The sequence below is a fragment of the Phacochoerus africanus genome, chromosome 9, assembly GCF_016906955.1.
Source record: "Phacochoerus africanus isolate WHEZ1 chromosome 9, ROS_Pafr_v1, whole genome shotgun sequence".
In the NCBI taxonomy this organism is placed as follows: domain Eukaryota; kingdom Metazoa; phylum Chordata; class Mammalia; order Artiodactyla; family Suidae; genus Phacochoerus; species Phacochoerus africanus.
The window spans coordinates 115,525,413-115,553,104 of NC_062552.1; the positions used below are offsets into that span (position 1 = coordinate 115,525,413).

The 27,692-nt window shown below is 54.9% G+C and overlaps 1 protein-coding gene across 2 annotated transcripts; it reads right to left on the reverse strand.

Annotated features, from left to right (window-relative positions):
- Positions 1-357: 357 nt before the first annotated feature.
- Positions 358-27,159, reverse strand: GPR68 (G protein-coupled receptor 68). Of its 2 annotated transcripts, none has more exons than XM_047797043.1 (2): positions 11,219-11,679; positions 358-2,574 (listed from the first exon to the last, which is right to left on the reverse strand). In XM_047797043.1, the coding sequence occupies exon 2, from the start codon at positions 2,477-2,479 to the stop codon at positions 1,361-1,363; it is 1,119 nt and encodes a 372-aa protein (XP_047652999.1). In that variant the 5' UTR covers positions 2,480-2,574; positions 11,219-11,679; the 3' UTR covers positions 358-1,360. The 2 variants fall into 2 exon arrangements, with proteins under 2 accessions (XP_047652999.1, XP_047652998.1); XM_047797042.1 differs by lacking the exon at positions 11,219-11,679 and adding an exon at positions 27,056-27,159 and having other exon boundaries at positions 1,348-2,574.
- Between the last annotated feature and the right edge of the window lie 533 nt (positions 27,160-27,692).

Sequence of the window (27,692 nt, forward strand, 5' to 3'; positions counted from 1 at the left end):
AAAACCACAGTGGTGCTTTAAGCCAGGTCTTGGGCTGAGAATGCCATCTCTCTGTTGTTTGCTTTGTTGTGTCTAAGAACTTGGGGAGGAGTTCCCGTTGTGGCGCAGTGGTTAACGAATCCGACTAGGAACCATGAGGTTGCAGGTTCGGTCCCTGCCCTTGCTCAGTGGGTTAACGATCCGGTGTTGCCGTGGGCTGTGGTGTAGGTTGCAGATGCGGCTCGAATCCCGCGTTGCTGTGGCTCTGGCCTAGGCCAGCGGCTGCAGCTCTGATTAGACCCCTAGCCTGGAAACCTCCATATGCCGCGGAAGCGGCCCAAAGAAATAGCAAAAAGACAAAAAAAAAAAAAAAAAAAAGAACTTAGGGAGAACAATCATCTCCGAGACGGCCTGGCATCCACGCTGTGTATGGCGGGGACACTGCCCACAGTCCCGCGACTCTAGCTTCAGTGTCTTGATGCATAGCTGTCTCAGAGGCGCCGGCATTTTAACCATGGACACACACACACACAGAGTCCCAGGCTTCCAGGTCTGGTCCTTCTAGGCAGGTAGAAATAGAAAATAAATGAGGAGGAATGTGTGTAGGGAACTCAGTTGGACACCCTGCTTTAGGCCTCTGTCCTGACACTTAAAAGATCAGAGACATCACCCCCACGGAGCCCCCGGGAGCCCTAAGATTTATTTCCCATCAGCCCTGGAAAATTTATTTTCCACCTTCCCCAGATGGAGGAATCCGCTCAACTCTCCCTGTGAAACTGTGACTTGGCTGGATCTGGGGTCTCTCCTCTGCCAATCGCTTCCCCACTGTCCCCCCGCCAACACACTCCCAGGGCCCCAAACGCCTCCCCACTGTCCTGCTCCCCATCCAACCTCCTGGCTCCATCCGCCTTCTTTCCCGCCCCTTTGTGGTGTGGGGCTCAAATGCTAAAGATGACAAGTCACCTTCGTGTGTCACCTCCTCAGACAGCACGAGTGCACTGGGACAGGTGTCATCTGTGACCACAGCACTGGAAGGTCCTGGCAGGCGGTCCCCACCCTCCCCTCCCAGGCCCCTTTCTCCATGTCCTCACACTCTGTGCTCCCCACCCCAGCTTCTCTTTGGACACCTCCTGGAGGTGACCAGGAGGTGACCTGGTCGTCCTCCCACCAGCAGCCCAGCCAACAGCAGACGACACACTCGGCAGCCCCGTCGGACCAGGCAGCCACAGCAGGCTCCCTGGAACCAGAAGGGTCATCTGCGGCCCAGGCCCATCGTCCCCTCCCCGCTCCAGGGGCAGCAAGAAGCGCCCTCCCGTGGCCAGGCGGGGGCAGCCGTCGAGCAAGCCCCGGTCTCCACTCGCCCCGCACGTGGGGGACCCGGCTAGTTCAGTGCCCCCGCCGGGGACCCTCCCGCTCCCAGCGGGTGAGGGGCCTGGAAGGCCGGGTGGAGCTTCGCCAGCAGCTCGGGGTCCTCGCTCTTTCTGGAGGCCTCGGGGGTACCCAGCGGGTAGGCCTCCCTGGCCCGGCCGGTCCTGGAGCAGGCGAGGAAGGCCCGGCAGGCCCCCCGGAGGCGGGCCAGGTCCCTGTGCGTGGTCTCGCTGACGAAGCAATAGAGCACGGGGTCGGCCACGCAGTTGAAACTGGTGAGGAGGAGGGAGAAGTGGTAGGCGTTGAAGATGCCCTTGGCGAAGTCGCAGCTGGACTCCCAGAGGCTGCGCACGAGCAGCAGCGCGTGGTAGGGCAGGAAGCAGGCCAGGAAGATGACCACGGTGCTGAGCACCAGCCGCTGGATCTGGTCCTTGCGGCTCTTCTGGGTGCCGTGGCTGCGGCGCACGGCCCGCAGGATGCCGCGGTAGGAGGCCAGCAGCAGGCAGATGGGGAAGAGGAAGCCCACCAGGAAGCGGTAGTAGTTGATGCCGCGCTGCCGCGGCTCGAGCGGGTAGTGCTCGAAGCAGACGCGGTGCTGGTCGCTGTCCTCCACCACCTCCTTGTGCATGAGGAAGTAGATGCTGGTCAGCAGCTCCTTGGCCCAGATGACCACGCTGACGCCCACGGCGGCCTTCAGGGTGCGGAACTGGTGGAAGCGGAAGGGGTGGGCCACGGCCAGGTAGCGGTCGATGGAGATGCAGCAGAGGAAGCCCACGCTGATGTAGATGTTCTCGTAGAGGAGGATGCCGCACACCTGGCAGGACAGGTCGCCGTGGGACCAGTGGTCGTGCTGCAGCACGTACTGCAGCCAGAAGGGGAGCGAGCAGATGTAGAAGAGGTCGGCCACCGTCAGGTTGCACAGGTACACGCCCAGCTCGTTCCGGGCCTTGACCTGCAGGTAGCCGAAGTAGAGGGACAGGCAGTTGGCCGGGAAGCCCACCACCAGCACGGTGACGTAGACCACCGGGGCCAGGGTCTGGTGGATGGTGTGGTCGATGGCGCAGTGCAGCGAGGCGTTGTCCGCTGTGATGTTCCCCATCTTTGGGCCTGAAGGGGCCTCCTCACCCCTCATGGGCTCAGGAACGGGCCAGTCTCTCTACTGCCATCTCGTTTCCAGGATGTGGTTCAAGCTGTGTCAAAGGCTAGGCCTCGGTGGTGAGAAAGCCCCTGAAAGTCAAAGGCAGGAGGCTTAGGATGATAGGAACTAACGTGTGCCTAGCACCAGCTGGGTGTCGGGCACTGTTCTAAGTGCCTCGTTTAGTTTAGAAGATGATCCAGGCAACTCCCTCCGACTCAACTAGACTCTCTGCGTGGGTCACACACCAAGCCACCGAAAGGCGATTTCCGTCTCCACATCCCCCTGCCCTGGCTTCCCGTCCCTTAGTGATGGTCCTGGTCCCTCAGGGCAGCACGCAAGGCCTGGAGGTCTTGTGAGCTCGAGCCCATCTCGAGCCAGCTCTCCGAGGGAAGGCCAAGGTAAAGATCAAATCCAACCCACACAGCGGTGTGGGTCCCAGCCCCCCCCCCCGCCCGCCTTCTGCAGCATTGAGCACCATTCACGTTTTTCCAGCTTGCTCAAAGGAATCACCCGGTCGGTCAACACTGAGGCCACAGCCCCTCAGTGTGTGGGGGCCTCTCCACACAGCACAGAGGAGGCCCAACCTCATCCACATCCTGGTGCTCAGGCAAGAAAAAAGGCCAAGCTTCCAGAAGGGCCCTGCTACCTCTCCTTGGTAGAACTGGGGATCTAGCACAGGACCAGGCCCTGACAGACATGAACGCAGGCTAGGGTTAGCTGCTGACAGGCTGGGCAAGTCATCTATCCTACCTTAGCCTCAGTTTCCTCATTTATAAAACAGGGATGAAAACACCTGCCCTATATCCAGAAAAAAACATAATTCAAAAAGATACATGCATGGATTTCCGTTGTGGCTCAGTGGGTTAAGGATCTGGCATTGTCACTGCTGCAGCTGGGGTCACTGCTGTGGCGCAGGTTCAGTCCCTGGGCCTGGGAACTTCCACCTGCCACAGGCATGGCCAAAAGAAAAAAAAGAAAAAAGAAAAAAGAAAAAGAAAAGAAAACACACATGCACCCCAATGGTCACTGCGAGACTATTTACAATATATTACATATAATGTATATAATGGAGTATTACTCAGCCATAAAAAAGAATGAAATAATGTCATTTGTAGCAACCTGGATGGACCCTGAGATTATCATACTAAGTGAAGTAAGTCAGAAAGAAAGACAAATATCATATAACATCATTCATATATAGAATATTTAAAAAATGATACAAATGAAACAGAAACAGACTCATAAAGTTGGAAAACTAACTTGTGGTTACCAAAGGGGAAAGGTGGGGGAGAGGGATGAATTGGTGGTTTGGGATGGGCAGAAGCACACTATTGTTTATGGTCAATGGGGACTCTCCCTGTGAGTCTAGCACAGGGAACTCTGCTCCATATTCTGTGATAACCTACATGGGAAAAGAATCGGAAAAAGAATGGATATGTCTATCTATGTATAACTGGACCACTTTGTGGTACAGCAGCAATTATCACAACATCAAAAATCAGCTAGACTGCAATAAAACTTTTAACAAAGAAAACAAAAACACGTGCCTTCAGGGTCATTGCCAGGGCCACGTAAAACATGTCAAAATACACAGCACTGTTTTTCCAGAGGCGAAGAGGCAGAATGAAAGATGGTAGCCTTACTTAAATCAGTAAAAAGTTCCTATTGTTGAGAATTTAACAAAGAAAATGCTATTGCTATGCATACAAATACATTTGAACAAGATAGAATAAAAACTTTTGTTGTAGCCTGCTTTATAAATTAATATATCAAAATGAAAGGGCTGAGCTGCTCTATTGATTTAACATTTCTGGCGCAGATGAAAAAAATCTCACTGTGTCTACATCCACCTTTTTTGTTGTTGTTCATTATCCTCCTCCTCCCAAGGAGCACTTTTTTTTCTTTTTTGCTTTTTAGGGCCTCACCCTCAGCATATGGAAGTTTCCAGGCTAAGATTGAAATGGGGCTGCAGCCGCCAGCCATAACCACAGCCACAGTAATGCGGGATCCGAGCTGCGTCCGCGACCTACACCACAGCTCACAGCCACGCCGGATCCTTAACCCACTGAGCGAGGCCAGGGTTTGAACCCGAATCCTCATGGTTTCTAGTCGGGTTCTTAACCCACTGAGTCACGACAGGAACTCCCCAAGGAGGATTTTTAGACAGTTTTTTTCCTAATCGTTCCCGCCCGCCCCCTACTCCCTTGGTTGTACTGCATATCCGTTTCTGGCCTTTTGGAGGATGACAAAGCACTATAGTATCTTTTTTTTTTTTTCCACTCTATTCAGGTACCAATTTGCACCTGCCCCTACCCCTTTAGGAACGCCTGGTCCATAGGGTTGCAGATTCTGAATGAATGGGGTCTGAATTAAGTTGTTCTGTGATACTGGCAGATCAACCCTGCCCTTTGCTGTGTCTTTACCACAGTCAAGCCAGGATTCAGGGACCAAGAAGGAAGCCCCTTCCACCACAGGCAATGGCTCATCACCCACCGACCACAGCCCCTCCCTCCACAGCCTCCCTCCTGCTGGCTCCCAACTGGCCCTGTGGCCATCAGAGCCAGGGCTCAGCCTGGAAGCTGGAGCAAGGTACTGGGAAGGAGCTCCGAGACGTTCCAGCCCAGCAGTTCCAGTCCTGGGGTTCGTGGAGGATAATCGTGAGGGGTTCCCCTGAAATCACCTGCTCAACCTAGGAAATATTTGTGTGCATTTTTCCTGGAGAAGGATCCTGTGGCTTTCATAAGAGTCTCTAAAATGTCCCACAGCTGTCCCCTCTCACCTGGACTCCCTGTGGTGCTCTCTGCAGCCAAGCGCCCCCCCCCCCCACCCCCGCCCCAGCACGCCCACTCCCCTGACTCTTACCCCCAGGGCAGCCACAGCAATCTTCCCAAGATGCAAAGCGGGTCCTCCTCTTCCTTTCTCAAAACCCACTGAGACAGTTTCACGGTGGGTTATCACAGCCACAGTAAAACTCCCCAACTCCCACAAGGCCCAACGTGATCCGGCCCCAACTTCCCCTACCCTGCCCGCCGCCGACACGCCACTCAGCCTCCCAGGCCAGCTTTCTGTGCCTCAGTCACCCAGCCTGGCTCCGCCCCTCCCAGAGTGGGGGCCCCTGCCCTTCCCCCACCTCCGCCTCCACCCCAGGGCTGGCTCCTTCGCCTCCAGGTCTCAGCTTAAATGTCCCCGCTCCTGAGGCCCTCCCGCTGGAGCAGGCCCCTCTCTCATCACCATCCCCCCTTCCTATTTCATTGCTCTGCAGGGTTCCCATGGGCATCTGAGATTTTCCTGGTTTATTTACTTGTCTGCTTGTGGATGATCCGTCTCCTCCACAAGGATGTAAATTCCAGGAGGGCCTTGCACCTTGAACAGTGCCTGGCGCATCAGGAGGACTTCTGGAATGAGTAAGTAGATGGCACCTCCCCATTTTATAGGTGAGGAAACTGAGCTTCAAAAGGGGAAGCGACTGGCCTCAAGCCAGCAGGAGGAAGCAAGCATGCGCATTAGAATCCAGGTCACCTTGCTCCAAAGCCCAGCTCCCTGTCACATCCAGTTCCCACCTGGGACTTGCCCCCCCAGTGTCTCAGCCCCCAGAAGACTGAGTGCTCCCAGTAGCACTCACCTCCCCATCTTCCCCGGAACACAGGCTTCGATTTCAGAGATGGTGATGGAAGAAGGTGCTTTTTCTTCTTGTTGTTTTTAATTGCGGTTTAATACATATAACATGAAATGTACCACGTTAACGATTTTTTAAGTGTACAGTTCAGTGGTATTAAGTATATTCACGCTGTTGCACAACCATCAGCAGCATCCACCTCCAGATGGTTTTCGGCATCCCCAACTGAAAATCGGAACCCACTAAACGCTAGCTCCCCATCCTCCCTCCCACCAGCCCCCGGCAACTGCTGGTCTACTTCCTGTCCCTCTGAATTTGACCACTCTAGATGCCTCACATACGGGGAGGCACACAGCATTCGCCTTTTTGTGGCTGGCTTAGCACAACATCCTCAAGGTTCATCCACGCTGTAGTATGTACTGGAATTTCCTTCCTCTTTAAAGCTAAATAATATTCCATTATCTGTGTATTCTGCATTTTGTTTTTCCATTCACTCGTCAACGGACATCTGGGCTGTTCCTACCTTTTTGGCTATTGTGAATAATACTGCTATGAACGTGGGGTGCACTTAAACCTCTGTCTGAGTCCCTGCTTTCAGTTCTTTGGGGTATATACTCAGAAGTGGAGTGGCTGGATCATACGGCAGTTCTATGTCTAGTTTTTTGAGGAAGCATCCTTCTGTTTTCCACAGTGGCTGCACCATTTTGCATTCCCATCAACAGCACACAAGCGTATTTTTTTGGTTTTGGCTTTTCGTGTTTTTGTTTTTACTTAAATGTTTTGATGGTAGAAGGAAGGGGCGAACAGGCAGCTGAGGCCTGAGAACCCCTGCACAGCCCAGTGAGTCAAAACTCGGCCCCATTCGCCCTCCTCTTGCCAGCTCCCCTGTCCCCGAATCACAGACTCACACCTGTGGGTCCAAATGGTGCATCTGGCTCACCTGTGCGGAAGTCCCTGAGCAGCCCCCCGGGACAACCTCCCAGGACGTCCGTATCTCTGAATTTACTTCGGCTTCTCCACAGTCCTCGTAAAATCTTCCCACAGGAAGACAGAAATGCATTCATAAACACTGGCTCCAGGGCACCAAGCAAAACAGGCAAAGGAAACCAAAGCGAAAACCCATCCTGCCGGGTCTTAGGGATTCCAGTCACCTGGCTGAAGCCTGCTGTTTGCTAGCGGTGCGTGTACACCTGTGTGGGGCAGGCTGGGGTGACGGTTTGCAGGCTCCCTTTTCCTGGGCCAACAGTAAGCAAATTCTGGCAGCCCAAATCAGAAATACTCAAGTCTCCAGGGCAAAGAGGAAACACGCAGGATGTTTGGCTTGAAGTGCCTCCTGTGATCTCTGTGAAGCAAAAAGAGGTTTGGGGGTTCTAGAGCCAAGTTGCTCAAACTTAGGGGCATCTGAGTCACCTGGAGGATTTGTTACACATACGCCAGAGCTCTGCCTCCAGAGTTCTGACTCTGGGTCTGCGGTGGGGCTCAGAAACTTGCAACCATCCGCCAGGTATGGCTGGGGCTGCTGCGCCCACAGACCGCACTTTGAGTGGCAAAGCATTCCCAGGCCTAGATGGTCTGGGGTTTCACTCTTGATCAGGTGTCCTGCGTGAGTTCCCAGGTGGCTGGAAGGAGAACTTAAGACCTGGTGGGCAGAACCTGGATGCGGCCCTTGGGAAATCAACAGCCTGACTCAGGCGCTCAGGACAGGTGCCTGCATCTGTCAGGGTGCTTACGCTTTGTATTTGCAACATCTTCCACAGTTTCCACAGCATTTCACATCCGCCCTCTTGGCCCCTCTTCCCAGCAGCCCTACTATCTCCCCCATTTTAAGGGTGAGGGAACTGAGGCCCAGAGGGTTGAGGTGGCTTGTCTAACTGTCCAGTACCTCCTGGTTTTATTCCACGAGTATCTGTGGAGCCTCTGCTCCGGGCACCAGGGGACATGAGGACTGAGAGATAGGGAAGAAATAGCTCCCATCCTCGGGAGCCTCCTTGCTTGGAAGTCAGGAACGCCACACACCCAAACCAAGGCTGTGTGTGTGTTGAGGGCTGGGGGCATCCACCCCACTCCTATTCAAAGTTGGCTTGTTCTTCTCACCCCACACACAGGGCATCTCCTCCCTGGTTTCAACCCCATCAACGCTCTGATGACTCCCAGACGTCCTCCCCACACACAGGGCATCTCCTCCCTGGTTTCAACCCCATCAACGCTCTGATGACTCCCAGACGTCCTCCCCACCCCCAGGTGGAAGGCTGACAGAGGCAGCTTCCTCCTCTTCCAGGGGGCATGCTGGCTGAGGCCCCCCCTGCCTCCATCCACTAGTCTGTGGTTGGAACTGGCATCTCCGCCTGCCCAGTCACTCGTGGAATGGCTGGCCTTCACCTTTATCCCTCGTCTTCATGCACAGCATCCACTCCGTTACTCAGTTCTACCATTTTCACCCCCTAAATATCTCCCACATCCATCTCCTCTTCAGCTCCCTCACCAGAGCTCCAGGTTGGCTTGGCCAAGACTTCCTCCCCAGCATCAGTGCGCAGACTTGATGGGATTCCCTGTCTCCATCTTAGCAGCCTTGAAGCCATCCTCTAAAATACAGATCTAACCTAATCACTCCTGCTTCAAACCCTGCAATGGCTCTCCAATCATCCATCCATCCATCCATCCATCCATCCATCCATCCATCCATCCACCCATCCACCGACTTATCCATTTGCACAGCACACACTGAGTGTCTGTTAGATGGAAGGCACTGTACTAGATACTGGCCCCTAGAGGAACTCAAGTTGCTTTTAGTTTCATGGGAGGAAGAAGAAAAGAGAAGATTCGCTCCTAGTGGGAGGACAGGACTTTAAGAGAATAGTACACAGGAGACCACCCGACCCAGCCAGAAAAGCCAGAGTAGCGGGGAGGGCGGCCAGGGCAGAGGGGAGTTTCTGTCCATGGAAACAACACAGGGAACAGGCTAAACGCCAGAGAGGAACCTGTGGGGAACTGAAGGTAGCTTGGCACAACGGGCTAGCTGTGAGGAGGGCATGGCCAGAGAGTTAACCACAAGAAGCTAGAGAAACTGCCAACTCATTCAAAGGGAGGTGGGGACAAACAGGGACAAATCTGAGATGTTCCTCAATGCTTGGTCGTCATGAGCTCCCCCAAATTCTTTGTTAGATGAATGGATGTGTGGAGAGGTATGTGGGTGGCTGGCTGGCTGGCTGGGGAGGTGGATGAGTAAGATGAGTAAATAAAAGCCTGAGGGGGTAGATGAATAGATGGTGAGTGAACAGATGGGGAGATGGATGGCTGAGTGGGTGGACGGGTGGCTGGGTGGGTGGATGGCTGGTTGAGTGGGTGGACGGGTGGCTGGGTGGGTGGATGGCTGGTTGAGTGGGTGGATGGATGGCTGGGTGGGTGGATGGCTGGTTGAGTGGGTGGATGGATGGCTGGGTGGGTGGATGGATGGTTGAGTGGGTGGATGGATGGCTGGGTGAGTGGATGGGGTTTTGAGGTTGGGTGCTAGGACCATGGAAATGTCATTAGTAGAAATAGAAGAGGGAGAGGGAGGAATCGCTGTGACCTCCTCTCCAGCAGCCTGGCATCTGCTTAGGCTACCTAAGCTGGCCGCAGAGGGTCCTGCGTTTTCACCCAGGCCTTATCCCAGCCAGGCCTCTTTCCTGCCATTCCCCAAGGACAGGCACCTCTGCATGGATTCTACATCTTGCCAAGAGCGTCCCTTCTCTGCTTGTTCTCCACAGAAAGCTTGCTCCTCAAAAAGCAAAGGCACAGTGAATGCAAAGCATCCTTTAAATGGGAAAACAGAGTCGGGACAGAAGGACCAAGGGTGAGAGCCCTCCGCGTGCCAAGGACATTTCAGCACATCCGTACTCTCCCTCAATACCGCTCTCACTGGCACCCATTTTACAGATGGAAAAACAAGCTGCTCAAGATTCCACAGCTACAATGTGGTAAGGCGGGTTTTGAACTCAGACTGGCCCACGTCCCCCTTTACACCACGCCATCTTTCTCTTCATCACACCTGCTTGGGAGCAACCACCCCCCCACCTCCAGACTTCATCAGGCTCCAGTCCCCCTAGATGCCAGCACAAGGCCCCCAGGCTTGGTCTTGGGGCAGCTCCTTGGCCCTGACGGATGCTCTTCCAGGTCAACCACTTCCTCAATACCCACGGAGGAAAACCTCCTGTGTGCCCAGGGCTTGGTGCTCCAAGGGGGTGGAGGCGGGCTTTGGGGCAAAGACTCCCAACACAGAACCGCTGCAGCCGCCTCGCTTTATCATCCAGCACAGAAATGGAGAGCCTACCCCGAAGCAACGCAGCACCTGTGAGCAAACCTTCGACAAATGCCCATCAGCACAGAGGACTTGAACTTCCAAGAGCAGTTAAGCCCCTGAAGAAGGGAAGGGCCTCTGACTCAAGCTACGGGCTGCCTGCACATTCCCAGCCAGAAGGCGGAGGTGCCTGCGCCTTCAGCCGGCACATAAACAGTGATCTAATCTGTCGCCTGGCTTTTCGGAGTGGTGGCACACTGACACGCACAGTTACTCTCTGCTCAGGGGAGCCCCCAGCACACAGAGCCGGGAGCTTCCTGCCCGCCCCACTTCCTTTCCCTTTCGCTGGTCAAACTTGCACACTCTTTAAAAGGGCTGTTTCAGTCTCTGGGGCTCTTTTCAGAAGCTGTTGATGTCTTTCTCTGAGACAGAAGTAGAGAGCAGGCTGCATTTTTTTTCCCCCTTAGTCCCCAGTTGTCCCCTAAACAGCCTCGCTCCAGCCACAGAGAGGAGACGATCTCAAGTCTAAGCCCCGGAAACGGTTTCAAAGTTCAGTCCCCTCTGGGGTCCCAAAGTCGCAGTGAGTCCATGGCGCTGTCCCTGGGAGCCCATTTCACAGACTCGGAAGCCCGGGGAGGCTAACCTCGCTGCTCACGGCGGCACAAGAAGGCGGTGGATCTGCATCCAGAACCCAGGCTTCTAGGCACCACCTCACTGCCTTTGAGCTCTCTGGACCCCAGACCACAGCAAGGAATGCACTTGACCTTGCAACCAGCGCACAAAGACATCAAATGCAGAGGACACACACACGGAGACACACACCTCCCGGAGCAATACTCACCCTACCACTTGCGAGCTGCTCAGATCATTTCTACTCTCTTTTGATTTTTTAAATGCAGGTGGTGAGCTACCAAACTGCTTTCCTAATCCACTAATGGGTCATGATCCCGGTGTGGAAACAGCTGGACTGCCTCCCTTGTGCTCAGCCTCTGGAGCCCAGGAAGGGGGAGGAGCAGGCAGGAGCGGCAGCCCGAGGGGATCCGGGTCCCCGCTGACTCTGGCCGCCGCCGCTGCAGCTCTGCCCGCAAACCTTAGACAGCCGGCTTCCTCCTGCGCCGCCGGCTCGCGGAGGCCTTCGGGTGGGGAGGAGACTGCACGCCCCTGGCGGACCCCCGGGGCGACCCTGCAGCCGGGACCCAAGCTCCCCGCTCTGGCGATTTCGCGCAGACCACGCCTCCCAGCTCGGTCCAGAAAATCCCAGCCGGAGGCTGCCCATTCCTGAGCTGAGGCAGAATCATGGGAACTCAGATCTGCTGTCAGGCTGGGTGGCCGCAAGGAACCCTCGGCAGCCAGAGGATGAGGGCGGTGATGAAGGCAGCAGGACTGCTCCCCCACCCCCAGGCCCTGGGGCTCCTTTCCACAAACCCAAGATATAACGACCGACTTGGCAGGAGGGCTAGCGTCTGAATTCGGGGCAGGGACCCCAGGGACTTGGAAGGATGCAGGAGGAGCTGGAGTGCTGATTCTACCCTCCCAGCCACCTTTGAGCACCTGCAGGACCCCAGGAGGTACAGGATGCTGAGCCCTGAGCCAGAGGTCCTCACTAGAGCCAGACAGGGTGTCGCTCAGGTAACTAGAATATTCCACGGATACAAGAGCCACGGGACAGCAGGCAAGGGCGGGGGAAGCTGATTCTTTCCACTCTCACCCCCAGGGCTTCACCCTCCAGCTGCTGGCAACCAACATCTGGGCCAGTGGGTCACAACTGCATTAGTAAACACCCGGGGTGCTTATAAAAAATAACACCATTGCCCAGGCCCCACACCCCAGATGAATTAAATCATACTTTCAGGAGGTGAGGTGCCAGGATCAGTGTTTTTAAAAGCTCTCTGGACAATTCCAGAGGGCAGCCAGGAGGAGACTCACTGAGGTGGAGGCGGGTTGGAGCCTGTTGGATAAACCAGCAGAGCGAGGGCATCAGAGGAAGGCTCTGGGTTGTAAGGCGAGCATCCGTGTTTTTAAACAGAGTGGCTCAGAGCGGGCAGCGAAGCACCGGCCTCTGGCCTCATGGGGTCTTCTGGCTCTCAGGACCATTTCCTAAGCCCCTCCAGGGACCTCACTGACTTGTGCCAGGCCTTACACTTCAGCACCTTCATCAGAGGAGCGGAGGCAGAGCGCTGCTTGGTTGCAAGTTCCAAGTGGCCAGGTATGAATTCAGATGGCTTCAAGGACGGAGAGGGGGACCAGCAGAGAGCCTCCCAAAATGTCTGGCACTGCAGCCCTCCCTCATGGGGTCAGAGAAGAGCTGGGGCAATAGAGGATCGGGGAGCACAGTCACTGGCGTTTTAGGAGCAGGTGCTGAGTGCCTTCTAGATGTTTCCTGTTTTAACCCCAGCATCAACCCTGTTTTACACACAAGACATCTGAGACTCCGAGCGTGCCAGCAACTTCCCTGCTCAGGATCATAGAGCAGGGAAACGGCAGGGCTGTTTGACTCAAAGGACAGGGCTCTTGACTGGTTTCCTGTCGCTGCTGGAACAAATGACCACACACTTAGCCGCTGGAACACAATAATCATTTCTTACCTTTCCGTTTGGTGGATCTTGCTGAGCTAAAAATCAAAGTTAGCAGCAGCCTGCATTCCTTCTGGAGAGTCTAGGGGGAACCCCATTCCTTGCCTTTTGCAGCTTCTGGAGGCTTCTAGCACTTCTTGGCTGGTGGCCCCCTTCCATCTTTAAAGCCAGCAATGGCAGATGGAGCCCGCCTTGCGTTGTACCACTCTGACCTCTGGCCGCATCTTCACTTCTCTTTCTCTGACTCGGACCCCCACCCCTACCCTCTTTTTCACTTTTAAGGACCCTGTGATCACACTGGACCCACTCAGATAATCCAGGGAAAGGTCCCTATTTGAGGGTCAGCTGATTTACCCCCTTAATTCCACCTGCTACCTTAATGTCCCTTTGCTACGTAAGGTAACATATCAACAGGCTCCAGGGACTAGAGACTGGCCATCCTTTGGGGCCATTATCCTGCCTCCCCCAACCAGCATGTTGTACTTATTGAGAATCCTGCAGAGCAGCATTTCTCAAATGTCAGCGTGCACATCAATCTCCCAGGACTCTTTTTTTTTTTCCTTCTTTTTTAGGGCCACACCTGCAGCATATGGAGGTTCCCAGGCTAGGGGTCGACTCCGAGTTGCAGCTGCCGGCCTAGGCCACAGCCTCGGCAACACAGGATCTGAGCTGCATCTTTGACCTACGCCGCAGGTTGTGGCAACACCAGATCCTTAACCTACGGATCGAGGCCAAGGATCAAATCCACATCCTCCTGGAGACTAGTCAGGTTCTTAACCTGCTGAGCCACAATGGGAACTCCTCCTAGGACTCTTGTTTAAGATGGAGGTTCTGGTTCTGTAGGTCTGGGGTGGGGCCTGAGCTTCTGCCCCTCTAACCAGCTCCGAGGCCCCTGAGCCCAGGCCCACGCTCTCTCTTTTGCAGCCTCACAGTGACCAGGACAATGCTGCCAGAGGGTCTGGCTCTTATGAAATGCTTGATAACTGAAAGACAGAGAGAGGGACAGCCGGGGTTGGGGTGCCGGCCACTTGAAGGGGTGGAGAAGGAAGGAAAGAAGGAAATAAATAAATAAATAGGAGTTCCCATCGTGGCTCAGTGGTAATGAACCTGACTAGCGTCCGTGAGGACACGGGTTCAATCCCTGGCCCTGCTCAGTGGGTTCAGGATCTGGCATTGCCTTGAGTTGTGATGTAGGTCACAGATGTGGCTTGGATCCTGCGTTGCTGTGGCTGTGGTGTAGGTCCAAGCCTGGGAACTTCCATAGGCACAGGTGTGGCCCTAAAAAGAAAAAAGAAAAAGGAAAACACACCTTTTCAAGCTCAGTCCAAACCCACTGAATCGAAATAAGTGAGTAAAAACCTGGACTCCCATCCTGGACAAAGTCTAATAAGGAAAGAGGAGGGAGCACATTGAAACCAAAGCCTTCAGGGCCAATCAGAAGCACCAAGAGCGATGTGCCGTGAGGGCGAGGCGTGCTACCCTCTGGCTGGGGGCGGCCTTTGAGGGGGGCCGCCCTGAGAGTGGGGGATGGGCAGTGTGGGCCCCTCAGTCCTTTGCTCTGAGGGCCCACATGTGGCTTTACCCACTTCCCCGCCTCTGTTTCTTCGTCTAAAACATCCCTCGTCCTCTCCACACCCTTCTCCCCAGTCTTCAAGGCAGTGTTTCTCAGGTGAGCCGCAGGACACCTGCACCAGGACCCACTGCTCCGTGCAGGTTCCCAGCCCTGCCCTGGACTCACTGAATCAGAGTCACTGAGGGACGGGGCCAAGAGGCTGTACTTGGAGCAGTTCCCTTGGGTTTTTCTGGCTCACACCAGTCTGAGAACCACTGCTTTAGGGCGGCTCAATTGCCACTTCCTCCACACAGGAGACCCGACACCCGACACCCGTGATAAGCACATTTCCCTGCCCATCCCCCCGCAGCGTTGACCCAAGCCCTGGGCTCTTCTCATCCTTCCCTGGCCGACCTGAGACCTCTGAGGGGTGAGGCCTGCGTGTTTGATCACTGTGGCTGCCAGGGAGCTGGGACCAGGGCTGCTCAGGCAGACAGAAGGTGGCCCTTGGCTTCCAAATGACACATGGGTACCAGCTAAGGGCACATGGGTAGACACTTGCACGCTTTGAGCAGCTGCTATGTGCCAGCCCCGGTGCCTCCCAGGATGTGCCTTGATGATGCCTCAGAGCCCCCCTGCAAGGAGATCATCATCACCCCAGCTTCACCACCTAAGAGACCGAGGGTCACACGGCTGGCAAGTGGCAGAGCTGGGATTCAAGTCAAGGTCTTAATTAATTGTATTTTAGTAATTGCCAATGCCGCCACGGGAATTCGTATGATGACTTTTGCTAATGGCATCTCCCTCTTCCGCCCGTAAGCTCCTTGAGGAAGGAGAAGGTGCGGTTTCGTTCGCAAAATGCACAACAAAAATGTGTTGCCTGTTTGAATGAATAAAGGAGCCTAAGCTCCATTTCTTTCTGCAGCCCACCTGGAAGGCCATCGTGGCTGAAATTGAAGCTAGGTGCTAACAAGCTGAGCGGGGCAGTCAGGATGTGGGAGGGGGCAACAGGAAGAGGGCTGGTTTGACTCAGACTAGGTGGCCATGTGCGAAAATGCATTACAATAGAAGCCTGCAAAACAGACTTTGGTTTCTTCTTGGAGAACCTGTGGTCTGTCTGAGAAGGTCTGAGCCATCTGGGGCATCCTTCCTGCTCTGAGGCCGGGGCCGAAACCACAGGCTCCACGGTTGCCATGGCAACACTCCAGGCCTGCCACCCCCACCGGCTGCCTGCCTCCAGCCCGGCGCGCTCCAACCCATCAATTAATAACCTAATAAAGTCTGACAACAATCACTGCAAACACCCAGGCAGCAACCCTCTTGAGAAACAGAATTCTCCTGGGGTTAAGAGCTGCAGAGATCCTCCTTACACTCAGCCTGGGCCACCTGCTAAAACCCAGTATTCGGAATTCAAATTACTCCCTCTCTTTTCTCTCTCTCTCTCTCTCTCTGTGGCTTCTCCCTCTTGGTTTAAAGCCACAGCATTAGCAGAGCTGATAACTGAAGCCTCAGAGGTTGCAGGGAAACAGACACTAGAGAAGCCACCATGCAACATGCCTGCCCTCCCCTCCCCCCCCCCGGCCCCCAGCCCTGAATCAGGCCCAGAGAAACTGATCCTGATCAAACAGGCTCTGGGGTAAGGCCCTAGTCATGGATATTTGCATCTTTGCTGGTCTTCGCCAAGAGAAACCCTATGTCCTCTGCAAAGATTAATTCATCTGCCATCATGGCACCCAGAAAAGGAAAAAAAAAAGGCAGAAGGAAAGTTGTGGTAGATTCAAGACGGTTGGAAATTGCTGGATACTCTTCTCATGGAGCGGTGGGGTGTAAGCCCCTCCCCTTGAGTCTAGGCAGGCCCTGTGACTACTTGACCCATAGAATAAAGTGGAAGCCACACTGTACCACCTTCTGAATCCAGGTCTAAAGAGCCTGGCAGCCCCACTTCCTATCTCTTGGGATAGTTGCTCTTGAAACCTGGGTGCCATGTTATGAGGAAGCCCAAGTAGCCTCTTAGAGAGGCCCACATTGTGAGGTACCAAGAGCCTAAGTGACAGCAATCCCAGCTGACAGCCAGGACCCACGGTCTCACCACACAAGTGTGTGATCTTGGAAGAAGACCCTCCAGGCCCAGCTGGGCCATCTCAGCTGATGCTTCAAGGAGTAGCGACAAGCTAGCCCATCAAGCAAGACCAAATAGCAGATTCTTGAGCAAAACAGGTGAGTGCTGTTATTCTAAGCTGCCATCTTTTGAAGTGATTTGTGATGTAACAAAGGATACCTGGAATGTAAGTTTCGTTGTTTTTTTTCCTCCAAAATCATCTAAGGGCTTATCACACTATGCAAGGTGGATAGGACACATCTCCATTTTCCCCATGAGCTACTAAGGCTCAGAGAAGCAAGGTGTCTTGTTTGAGACTAGGCAGCTAGGAAGGATGAAACCCTGTGTTCCACTCTGTCTGCTGTTAGATGAGTCTTCTCTCCCAACAGTGTGTGCTGTACCCAGAAGGATGCAACATAATAGTAATAACAAGAATAGTCAGAGCTAACATTTAGGGACACTGCGAGGCTTTCCAGGCAAGATCCTTACTTGCACCATCTCAGGCTCTAGGAAGTAAGCCCTATTATCATGCCCATTTCACAGACGGCGATACTGAGGGTAAGTCAGGACTTCCCCGGTGGCTTAGCAGGTTAAGGACCAGGTATTCCCACCGCTGTGGTTGGGGTCGCTGCTCTCGCGTGGGTCTGGGCTCTCGAGCACAGGTTTTCTAGTGTGTACAGTCTAAAGCATCCATCTTGCTCCAGCTCTGCGTCCTCTGTCAGGCTCAGGAATGCTTTCTCTTCCTTCCATCTTTTGGAAGCTTACATGAGTCGTGGGGGCGGGGGGATGAAGCCAAACTTAACCATATCATCTCTGCTTTGTAAGAGCTGCAAACCACTACCACGTCGCCTTTATTCTCACAACCCTCTGTGCAGTGGCGCGGCTAGTATTACTCTCCATATTACAGAGGCCTAGCCACAGCCAGTGACCTGCCCAAAGCCACCCAGCGTCTGGCTCCAAACCAGGCTTTCTCCTCCGCCCACCGCTAAATCCCAAAGAGACTTTTCGGCGCCTTGGGCCGCCGCCTCGCGGTTCTCCAGCTCCAGGACTACCTGGGTCCCGCTCGATTGTGGGGAGGGGGCCCTGCCAACCGGCCACCCACCTGCCGCTCCTTCGGCCAATCACGGGCAAGGTTTCCCCTCCCCGGGCGGCGGGGCTTGTTCTGGCCTCAGTAATCCCGCCCTGTGCAGAAGAGGCACCGCGCGGACTGAAGGAGCGGAGAACCTGGCCCACTCCGCATCTTTGGCTCACCTGTGCCCTTGAGCTCTAGGAGGCGAAGGGTTAGCCGACTTTTGGCGGGGACAGGGGCAGGGGGTGGGGAGGAAGAAATGACCGGGTGGCCTCCGAGCCAGCCGGACGGGTGGCTGCTAAACCCGGCGGCAACCGCAGGCGGAGCCCTCCCTCCCGGCGGGCTCGCCGCCGCCGCCGCGCCTGCCTGCCGCCGTCACGCACCCGCGGGGCCGCTCCAGGCGCCAGCCCTTGGCCTCCCCGCCCCGCATGGCGCCGCGCGCACGTGGGGCCCGGTGCCCGCACCCCGGCCGCTAGCAGGCACCGAGCTGGATGCCGGAGACCAGGACCAGCCGCCGCCGCCCGCACGCGGTTTCCTGGGCTCGGCGCGCCGGGGACGCCGCCGCGGTGGCGAGAGGAGGACGACTGGCTCCGCGGATGGGGACACGTACCTGCGTGGCGAGAGGCCAGAGCCCCGGCCGCAGTCACTCCGCGCGTCGCCTGCGTTCTCTCCTATGGCCGGCGCGCGGCGAGCGGGGTGGACACTGCGTCCGCTGGCTGCCGGTGGGGGTGGCCTGGGGATGCTGGCGGGTCCATTTCCCGGCCAGACCCTCCTCCTCCTCTTAACACGGAACCACAGTGTGCCCCCGAGTCTCCCGTCCCTCCTCCCGCCCCCGTCGGGCACACCCAGCCCTGCTGGGCAGCACCCTGACTTTCACTGTGACCACAGGCCACAGGCCAGGCGCCTGCGGGGAAGAGCCGCGGTGGGTTGGGGTTGGCGGTCGCGCAGCCCCGTCCTGGAGGCACAGCATTCCCCTCCCCCCACCGTCCTCCCCAGGACAGGCTCTGGAGCTGTCACTGTGGGCTCAGCCTGGGCCTGGCTGCAGAAGGACAAGGGTCCTTCTCCAGGCACATCCCTCCTTAGGCAAGGAGAGTTCATGAAGCAAAGCCACCTTTCTGCCCTGTTCACCTCTGTGTCCCCAGAGCCAGCACATCAGTAGCCACTCAGTAGATGAAGTGTCCCCTGGCTGTTAGGGCCTCTCTCCACTTCGCAGCACAGGAGGGAGGGGCGGGTGGGTGGGCAGCTGGGGTGGGTCTGCTCTTGGATTTGCTGGCTCCTGGCCCCCTGCTCTGGTGCCTCCCAGAGCCTGAGTGTGCCTGCAGCAGGGGTGACCAGGACAGCACAGAGGACCTCCTCCTGGTTTGGTGGCGAATGCAAGGCTTTAGGGCCCTCTGCCCCACAAGGTCCCAGACGAAAACATTAACAATAGTCACAGCTCTAGGTTTTGGGGTACTCTCTGTGTGCCAAGCACTGCTCTAAGCATGTAAATGCATGAACTCATTTGATCCTCACTGTTTTGCGAGATAGATACTATTATTATTCACATTTTACACATTGGGGCACGAAGCACAGAGAGGTCAAGTAACTTGCCCAAGGTCACACAGGTAGTAAGCAGAAGCAATGAGATTCAAACCTGGGCGGGTGAGTCCAGAGCCCTCATCACCACCTGCATCCTATCCCAAGCCACTCTCTGCTGTACTTTCAGCACCTTCTCTTTCACATCGGCACACTTTAGCTCCTGTGCCCCTCTCCATTCAAGACTTCCTGCCCCATCTCCTGAACCCTTGCCCCAGTTGTAAGCCCTGAAAGTCACCTCCCCTCTCAAGCCTTCTTGGCTGTCCCAGACAATTTGTGCGCAGCCTCCCCCCTGCTCCCTTCCCTGCATTCTTTGCATTGCCCACTGGGGTCACTGGCCCACAGCTATCTCTCTGCAGGACTCTCATTCCTGGGCCAGTGCCTGGCTCACCCCTGTTTGTGAAGAGAGTGTCTGCGACTGGTGGCTGCAGGAGTCTGCAGAAGCTCCTTGGTTGTTTGGCAGAACAGATTTTGGAAGGTTAAGGCTAGAGGACGGCTGGAGGGCAGGCAGGGGAGGCAAAGAGACACATTGATGGCTCACCTTCTGCTAACTCCTCTGGACAGCTCAAAGCTTCACACTTCGTGACCTGGCTGCTAGGTGAGTCTCTCAAAGGAAATGGACAGTGGGCAGGAGGGCAGAAGACACCTGGGGAGGGGGGGCAGAGGGAACAGAGGAGGCAGCGACTTTTGCTTTACCGTTGGGCAAATGCCCAGCAACCTCCCCACTCTTCTCAGAGGTTGGTGATCCAGCCTCTACTGCTGGTCCTCATTTTGAAATTCCTCCTTCTTGCAAAATCTTCACAAATAATGGACTTTTCTGGATTAATTACTCATGCCATAAAAATGCACTGATACTTTTTTTTTCTTTAATTGCCATACTGAAAGTAGTAGTTAAGAGTTTGGCTTGGAAAGCCAGATGCCTGAGTTTGAATCCCAGCTCTGCTACCTGCTAGTAGGGACTAATCCCTCAACCTCTCTGTGCCAGGTTCCTTTGGTGTGATGGGGGACACAGCTTCCGAAAGGGGTTGAGACAATTGCCTGTGTTAAATCGAGTAAAGCCCTTAGCTCAACATGTTAGGATTCGGTAGATGTTAGCTGTTATTATTGTCTGCTCCAAATACCCTCTTATATACAGCTTTTATCTCTTGAGCGTTTACTGTTCTCTCCCCTTCACAGATCAGGAAACTGAGGTTCAGTGAATTGCTGAAGGCTACTCAGCTCTGAGTGTCTGAGCCAGTACTTGAATGGCATTCCGGGAAAGGAATGGGCTGTTTTTCAAAGCACATCATCAGTTGCTGGACCCAGGATTCTGACTCTCAGGGGGGTACAGCGCATGCTGTGTAGAAAGCTGGTTACAAAGTGAGTCCTGCCACATGGGACAGTGTGGGGCGGGGTGGGGGGGCATGCATACTGTAACCCAGCAGGCGGTGGCCTCTGGAGTGGGGGCAGTGGGGCAGTACTTGGTGGGCCTGTCTCCATGTCTTATGTTTTCTAGTCCACAGTCTCTGCATACAGATATCCAAACATATCTAGAACTTTTCATGGTCTAAACAGTCTTCAATGAAAACAGACTCCATTTTGATTCACACTTCAATTTTCAGAAACAGAACAGCATGGCATCTATACCAGTCACTAGACGATGGAGCATTGGCCTGGAATACAAGGTTGGCATCTCTGGCCATGCTCCCCCCAAGAAAATGATCGATTCCGAGAAGCAAAGACACTCATTGCGCTGCCTACAATTTGCCTTTTGACTAGACTTTGCTGTGTTTCTTGGTGTCAAGATGTCCAGTCCTTGGCAGGGGCAGCAGAATGGGTTGTTCTGTAAACAAAAAACCTGGCATGGGCCAGATAAATGGCAAACAGCTCATTTAGTTAAAATGAGCCATGCATTGTTTTCCAGAACCTTCCGGGACCTAGAGAATGGTAAATTATGGCCCATGCTCAAGGAATGCTGGTTGGAGATGCTGCACTAATAACTGTCTTTCTTGCCCACAGAAATCCTCTCCCGCGTTGGGCTGGGCTCCAGAGACGTGGTCAGAATTTCTCCATACCCGGTGCAAGGCATGATCGTGCCGATTTCTCTTTTCCGGTCTCTCCATGCATTTTTGGTCTTGGCATTTGCATTTTCCTGATGTCAAGCCCAAGGAGGCACACAGCAGGGGCTCAGAAATGGCAGCTGATGGAGGGATGGACGCGCTGGAGGCAGAGGTCAGAAATATGCTGAGGACTTTTTATTGGGCCATCCGAATCCACTCTTCACCCTTCTCCATCCTAGTCTACTGATCGTTATCGCGGGGTTCCCTTGACCTCTCGCTCCTGTTGGGATCAGAGGATGGCCAGGGTCTGGGGTCAGGGGCGTCCTGATCCCCCTGTCAAGATCGCTGCAGGCTGGGCACTCCCTTTATTGCAGTCGTAAGCTCTCCCCACTTCCTCTTCCAAGGCCAGGTCGGTCACGGCGCCCTGGAGAGGCTAGTCCCGGGGCGCTGCATCTCCTGCGTTGGTTCCCTTGATGCTACTACCCACGCCCTTAAAAACCATCCCTGTGTTGGCCTATCTTCACCCACCCTGCTTGGTGGCCTCCTTTTCCCGCCAGGACCCTGACTGATGCGGATAAGGGGATGTTGCCAAATGTGACATCACTGCAAACTCACACTAATGGAAGGATGTATGCAAACTTTAGAATATGAACAGATTACCCACCTTTAAAATACTCTTTTTTTCAGCTCATTCTTCCAGTTAGTACAGCTGGCCAGCTTGAGAGGAAATCTCTCCTTATCCCCCAAATGATGAAATCAGCCCCTACTTCATCCCTTGGCTCCAGTGCCAACTGTCTCGGCCCCGGGCCTCCTCTTGCGGGTCCCCCCCTGCCCTGCACTTCCTATCGCTGTGAGCTTCTTAGCCACTCATTTGGGTGGAGACCTTCCCTCTAGAGACGTACTGGCCACGGCTGAGTCAAGCAGCTCCCAGGACAGTTTCAAGCAACAAGGAGCTGGTTTTTCCGAGAATTAGCTTTTTTGGCATCAACCACACTCTAGCAGGCTCGGGCCTGAGTTGATTAATCAGACGGCCAATCTGATTAATGCCACACATTGTTTCCACTCCCACTCAGGTAATCTGTGGGCTGTGGGACAGAGCGTGACTAACGTGGATACTCAAAGGCAGGAAGCTCTGAGCTCCAGTCTAGGTGAGCACACACATCTGGAGAGCGGGAACCCGTGTCCCATCCCTGGCTGGGCTGAGGACTCCTGGAGGAGGCCTTCAGGCTGGGCTTGCTCAGGCATCTGAATGTCTGGGTTTAAATCCCAAATCTGTTGCACTCTGGTTGTTAGAGCCCTGGCAAGTTATGCAGCCTTCCAGAGGCCCAGTTTCTTCTTTAAAATGAAGATCAGTGTAAGAATGACATACAAAGGTGCTCTCAAGAAATCTATTGACATAGAAAGCAGGAGTCCAGGCTAGCAGATGCAAAGAGAGCAGATTATGCTGGGAAGACACAAACAAGGGCATAGCTGACGGACGTGGGCTGGGCCACAGACTGGTGTTGACCAGCCTCCTCCTTGGTTCTCTTGCTTATGGAGAATGGATCGAATCCCGGCTCTTCACATTGGCTGTGTGACCTCAGAAAGTCACATGAAGTCTCTGTGCTACTGTTTCCTGATCTGTGAAATGGGTATGGTAACAGTATCCCCACTGGGTTGTTGGATTAAATGAGTTAATAAGAATAAATCTCTTACAACTACAGCTGCCTTTAGCGGGTGCTCAGTAAATGTTAGGATACCTTCTTCATCCAGGGCCTATGGATGGCTCATGTGCATGCCTCTGGCTCAGGTTCCCCAAACTCTTCCAGATTTACCTTCCCAGAGCCCCTAAAGGGAACCCTGGAAGCACCCTTCAGCCTCCCTGGGGAAGCTTAGGTGCCTCTGATGGGGTGTGGGTGGTAGGATGGTGAGAAAGGGCTGAAACGGGAAGGACTGACAAGGAATTTATAGCCTCTGGGGGTTTCCTCACCCAGAGAATCTGGGTGAAAATTCTCCCCCTGAGTTGGAGAATCAGACCTTGCCTGGCCTGATCCAAGGCTGGCAGCAGGCATCTTGGGGGTGATCATGGTGCCAGAGAAGCAGTGTGGCCTCAGAATTAGGAGATGCTCCATGGAGCCAGGTGGCCTGGGTTCAAATCCCAGCTCTGCCCCTTGCCAATTTATTTAAACTGCCAAGGTTTCACCAATAAAATGAGGCTGATAACAATGGCACAACCTTACGGAAGGTTGTGTAATGTGCCCTGAACAGTTCCTGGGTGAGAATAAGTGCTTTCGGTAACGTCAGCTAATGTGAATATACCACCAGCCACAGTGCCCTCTGATGACCAGGGGAGGCTATTGTGGTAGCCAGAATAATGGCCCCTTTCAAGGATGTCCATGGCCTCATCCTTGGAATCTTAAATATGTTGCCTTTCTTGGGGGAAGGGACTTTGCCCTGTGATCAAGTTCAGGATCTGGAGATGGGGAGATTACCCTCTGTTGTCCAGATGGGTCCAATGTCGTCACAAGGGTGAAAGATGGAGGCAGAAGAGGGAGAGTGTCCGAGTGACACAGGGCGGGAGAGAATCAACCAGCCATTGTTGGCTTTGAAGATGAGAGCTGGCCATGAGCCAAGAAATGCAGGCGGCTTCTAGAAGCTGAAAAAGGCCATGAAGTGGATTTTTCTCCTGGAGTCTCCATAAAGGAACTCAGCCGCAAGACCCATTTCTGACCTCCAGACTTGTAAAATAAACTTGTGTTGTTTGAAGCCACTAAGTTTGCTGTAATTTGTTACAGCAGCAACAGGGAACTCATACAGCTGCCAGGACCCAACACAGCTGCGTCCTTGAAGGAGGCACCACATCGAATCACTCCATGGAAGTTACTGAGAAGCTGTGGTGTCACCCCAGTGGCTTGCCTTTGAGATATGTAGGGCAACACACTGGACCCTGGAACTGAGCGTCCCCTGGGCATAGGCACTGCCAGGAATGGACTAGTCAGAGGCAAGAGAGATCAGGGCAGGTGCAATTGAAAAAGGCCTCTGGAGAAGCTGACCCTTCAGGAGGGTCTTGAAGGGTGGACAGTGTGGGGTTTGGACAGGGAGGAGGAGGAGGGAGGCAAGGCATTGCTGGGAGCATTGCAGTGGGATCAAAGTCATTTCATTCACTATTCATTCATCTGTTCAGTCAACACCCGTGCTACAGGCCCCATGCGAGGTACCTGGGTCGTGCAGAGAAAGGGATAGGCCTGGTGGAAGCCAACAGGGCATTCCAATAAAGCATGACAAGCTTTACAGCAGGAAAAGTGCAGCTTGGAAAGGGGGCACATCAGGATGGGCCTCTTGGAGGAAGTGATCCCTCATCACTGGATGAACTGAAGGTTGTGGTGCTCCGCTCTCAGCAGGTGCTGACTGATAGGAGTTTAGCCGTATAGTTTGTTATTCCCTGTCCAATTCTGTCACCATCCACCTTACGGCATTAAGACAGTCCCAGGTGGGTGGTATTAAGTCGTGAGCATCACTTTAATTCTTGCTCATCTCCCTTGGGAACCTAGAGAGCAGCCTGGGGTGTATTCTGAGAACAGGTGCTAGTTAAGGTTTAAAGCCACTGCTAGCTAAGGTTTAAGGCCAGGTACCTTGTTTTTATTTGTTTAATTACCTTACTTGTGTGGCAGGGGACACTGATTTTCCACTTCTGGGAGGAGAACACAATTTCCTTTTTAAAATAAGTGTATCTAAGTGTAACAGAACCGTGAGTGAGTCGGGGGTTCTTCCTCTCGCCCTGGAATCAACCCCTGGGATCCAGGCGAGGACAAACCAGGCACGAAGCGCCTCTCAGCAGTGATAAATCCCCTCAGGACCTCCGCATCCTAATCCCGGCTCACAACACACACTCCGTACTGGGCGGGGCGGGGTGGGAACTGGGGTCAGAGGACGAGCAGTGATTGGCTGTGAGATTCTTCAGAGGAATTCTCATAGGGCCGGGGGCGGGGCTGCTGCAGGGAGAGGAGCCCAGGGTCCCTTACTGAGTGGAGGCCTGTTTTAAGCGGGGCCGCGCTAATCTGCTCAGTTTGCCTTTCTGGACCGGAAGAAAAGAAACCCGGAGAGAGGCTGGAGGCAGCCAGTGGAGAGGGAGTGGCCTGTACGCCCTCCACCTGTCAGGCAGGGTTGTGCGGCTGAGTGGATGAGGAGGAAAGGAGCTGACAGCCCCCAGGAAGGCTGTCTGGCGTGGGAGGATGGTCTTGGGGCCCCCGAGGAACCGCACAGAGGGCAGCAGGGCCAGCACAGGCTGGGCAGAGAAAAGAGATGGTTTACAGCAAGAGGACCTCCGTGGTGGCGGGCTGCTTCACGGAACATGGACCCCTGCCTCTCCCTTCTGCCCCCAACACAGGTAGCCAGGCCCTGGAGGAGCAGAGAAGAATGAGGGCGCTCCTGGCCCTCTCCTCTCTTTAGAATGTGGGTTCTTAGACCTTCTTTGTCCTCAGTTGAGGGCCCCAGGGTCATTCGGGGGTGTCAGGGTTTGTACCCAAGTACCAAAAAAAAGATGGACTCTGCCCAAGAAGCTGTGGAGGAGCACAGAGGAGATCTGAAAATAGTGATGGCAAATTTCAAGTTTCTATTCCCTGATAGAGGTTCTGCAGTCACCCAGTCTCCAAAGTAAAATACTCAAAGAAAAACATCACACATATGGGACTTGAATGGCTGACTTTTTGAAACTCTGACTTAGAAGGGAAAATTGCATTTGACACAGCAATTACTATACTCTGATAACAGCTGTGGCTGGAGGAAGCTAAGAAGGAGCCACACTGTGCGAGCTGGACAAACAAAAGCTCCTGATCAAGAGGGGGGCAATCAGGACAGCCTTCCTGGAAGAGGTGACTTCTAGACCAAAACCTATGATGAGACTAGGAGGTATCTTGGGAATCCTCCCAGTGACTAGCATATATGGTGCTGTGGATATAGAAGGGGCCCTCTGAGGATTGATGGTAGAGGTGTGGGGGTTTCTAATTAGTCTAGGGGTGTACTGCTGGCAGCAGGTGCCCCCTTAGATTAGTCATTTGGGACAAGAAGGAAAAGTAAGGCTGACCCCCTACCGGCTACTTTGAGAACGGTAGTCTTTTCCTCCCCAGCTAGACTGAGTTAGGTGGGCAGGGACCAGCTCCTGGTCTGGGGCTACGCGCACCCCCCAGCAAAAGGCCCATTGGAGAATGAATAACTCAGGATGGATGGGTTCTACGAAACAGCTAAAGGAGATGATGCCTGAGACGCTCTAGGCACAAGCAGGGTTCAGTAGATCTTAGTCCCGTGCCCCGCCCTGTCCCCCCACACCCAGGAAAGCTGGGATCCTGGTCCTGGGTCCTTGGACTCCTTCCCCAGTGCTCTCCCCTGGGCTTAGCTGCAGTTTACCCAGAGGCAGGGCTTGTCTCCAGAGGCCCTGGAGAGTGTCGGACTTCGGAGATCTGCTCGCAGAACCCAGGGCAGGGCAGCCCCCTCTAGTCCGCGGTGCCGCCAACGCCACTCTCGTGGCACGCCCTCTGGGAGGTAGGACCCTGGGCCCTAGAAGCACTGTCAATTTGAACCCTGGAATGTCAGGGACCTCCCTCCAGGCCCTTCTGCCCCTCCTCTCCCCCCTGTGGCCTTTATCTGAGACTGGATTTTGAATATTCCGCCCCGGGAGGAGTCGGGGCCGGCCTTGCTGAATGTCGGTGGTCCCCTGGGCCGGGTGGCGGCCGCTGTGGTCCCTGCGCCACCCGCCCCGCTGTCCCGGCCCCACCCGAGCCACCAGGGCGCACTCACCGCTCTCGGGTCCCGGTGCCGGCGGCCGGGCCGCGGCGCGGTCCCCGGCTGAGCCCGACCCCAGCGCGGGGTGGGGAGGATAGTCGCGCGGCGGCGGCGGCGGGGACCGGGCGGGGGCGGGGGGCGGGTGCCCCGGGTCCCGGTCGCCGCCTCGCCGGCTCGCCGCGCCGCCACCTGGAGGCGGGGGAGGGGGCGGAGGCTCCCGGCGGACTGGAGCGAAGCAGCCCCAGGGGCCTGGGCAGGGTGCGGCTTCCAGAAGGGCTCATTAAGGCCATGGCTCTCCCGTGGGGACACGGAGGGGCCTGGAGGCTTCTTCTCCACCTGCTTATTTGGGGTGTCTGGCTGAGAGGGGAAGTGGGAAAGCAGGAAGCAGGTGGCCGGTTTGCCTCTGCCAACTCTCCAACGGTGTGCCATGTGACTCCATGAACTTGACCTCAGGGGGCTGGGCCCAACATCCAGAGCTTGGTAAAGGGAAGATATTTCAGAACCCTGCCTGCCATGACCCCCATCCCTTCCCAGGGGTGTCCCAGGCCGGCCAGGACCCACCCCCAGGCTCCTGCCTGACTTCATGGTGTCCGCTCTGCCCACATTACAGATGGAGAGATGATGGGCTTTCCCCAGGCCCACTTCTTTCTGC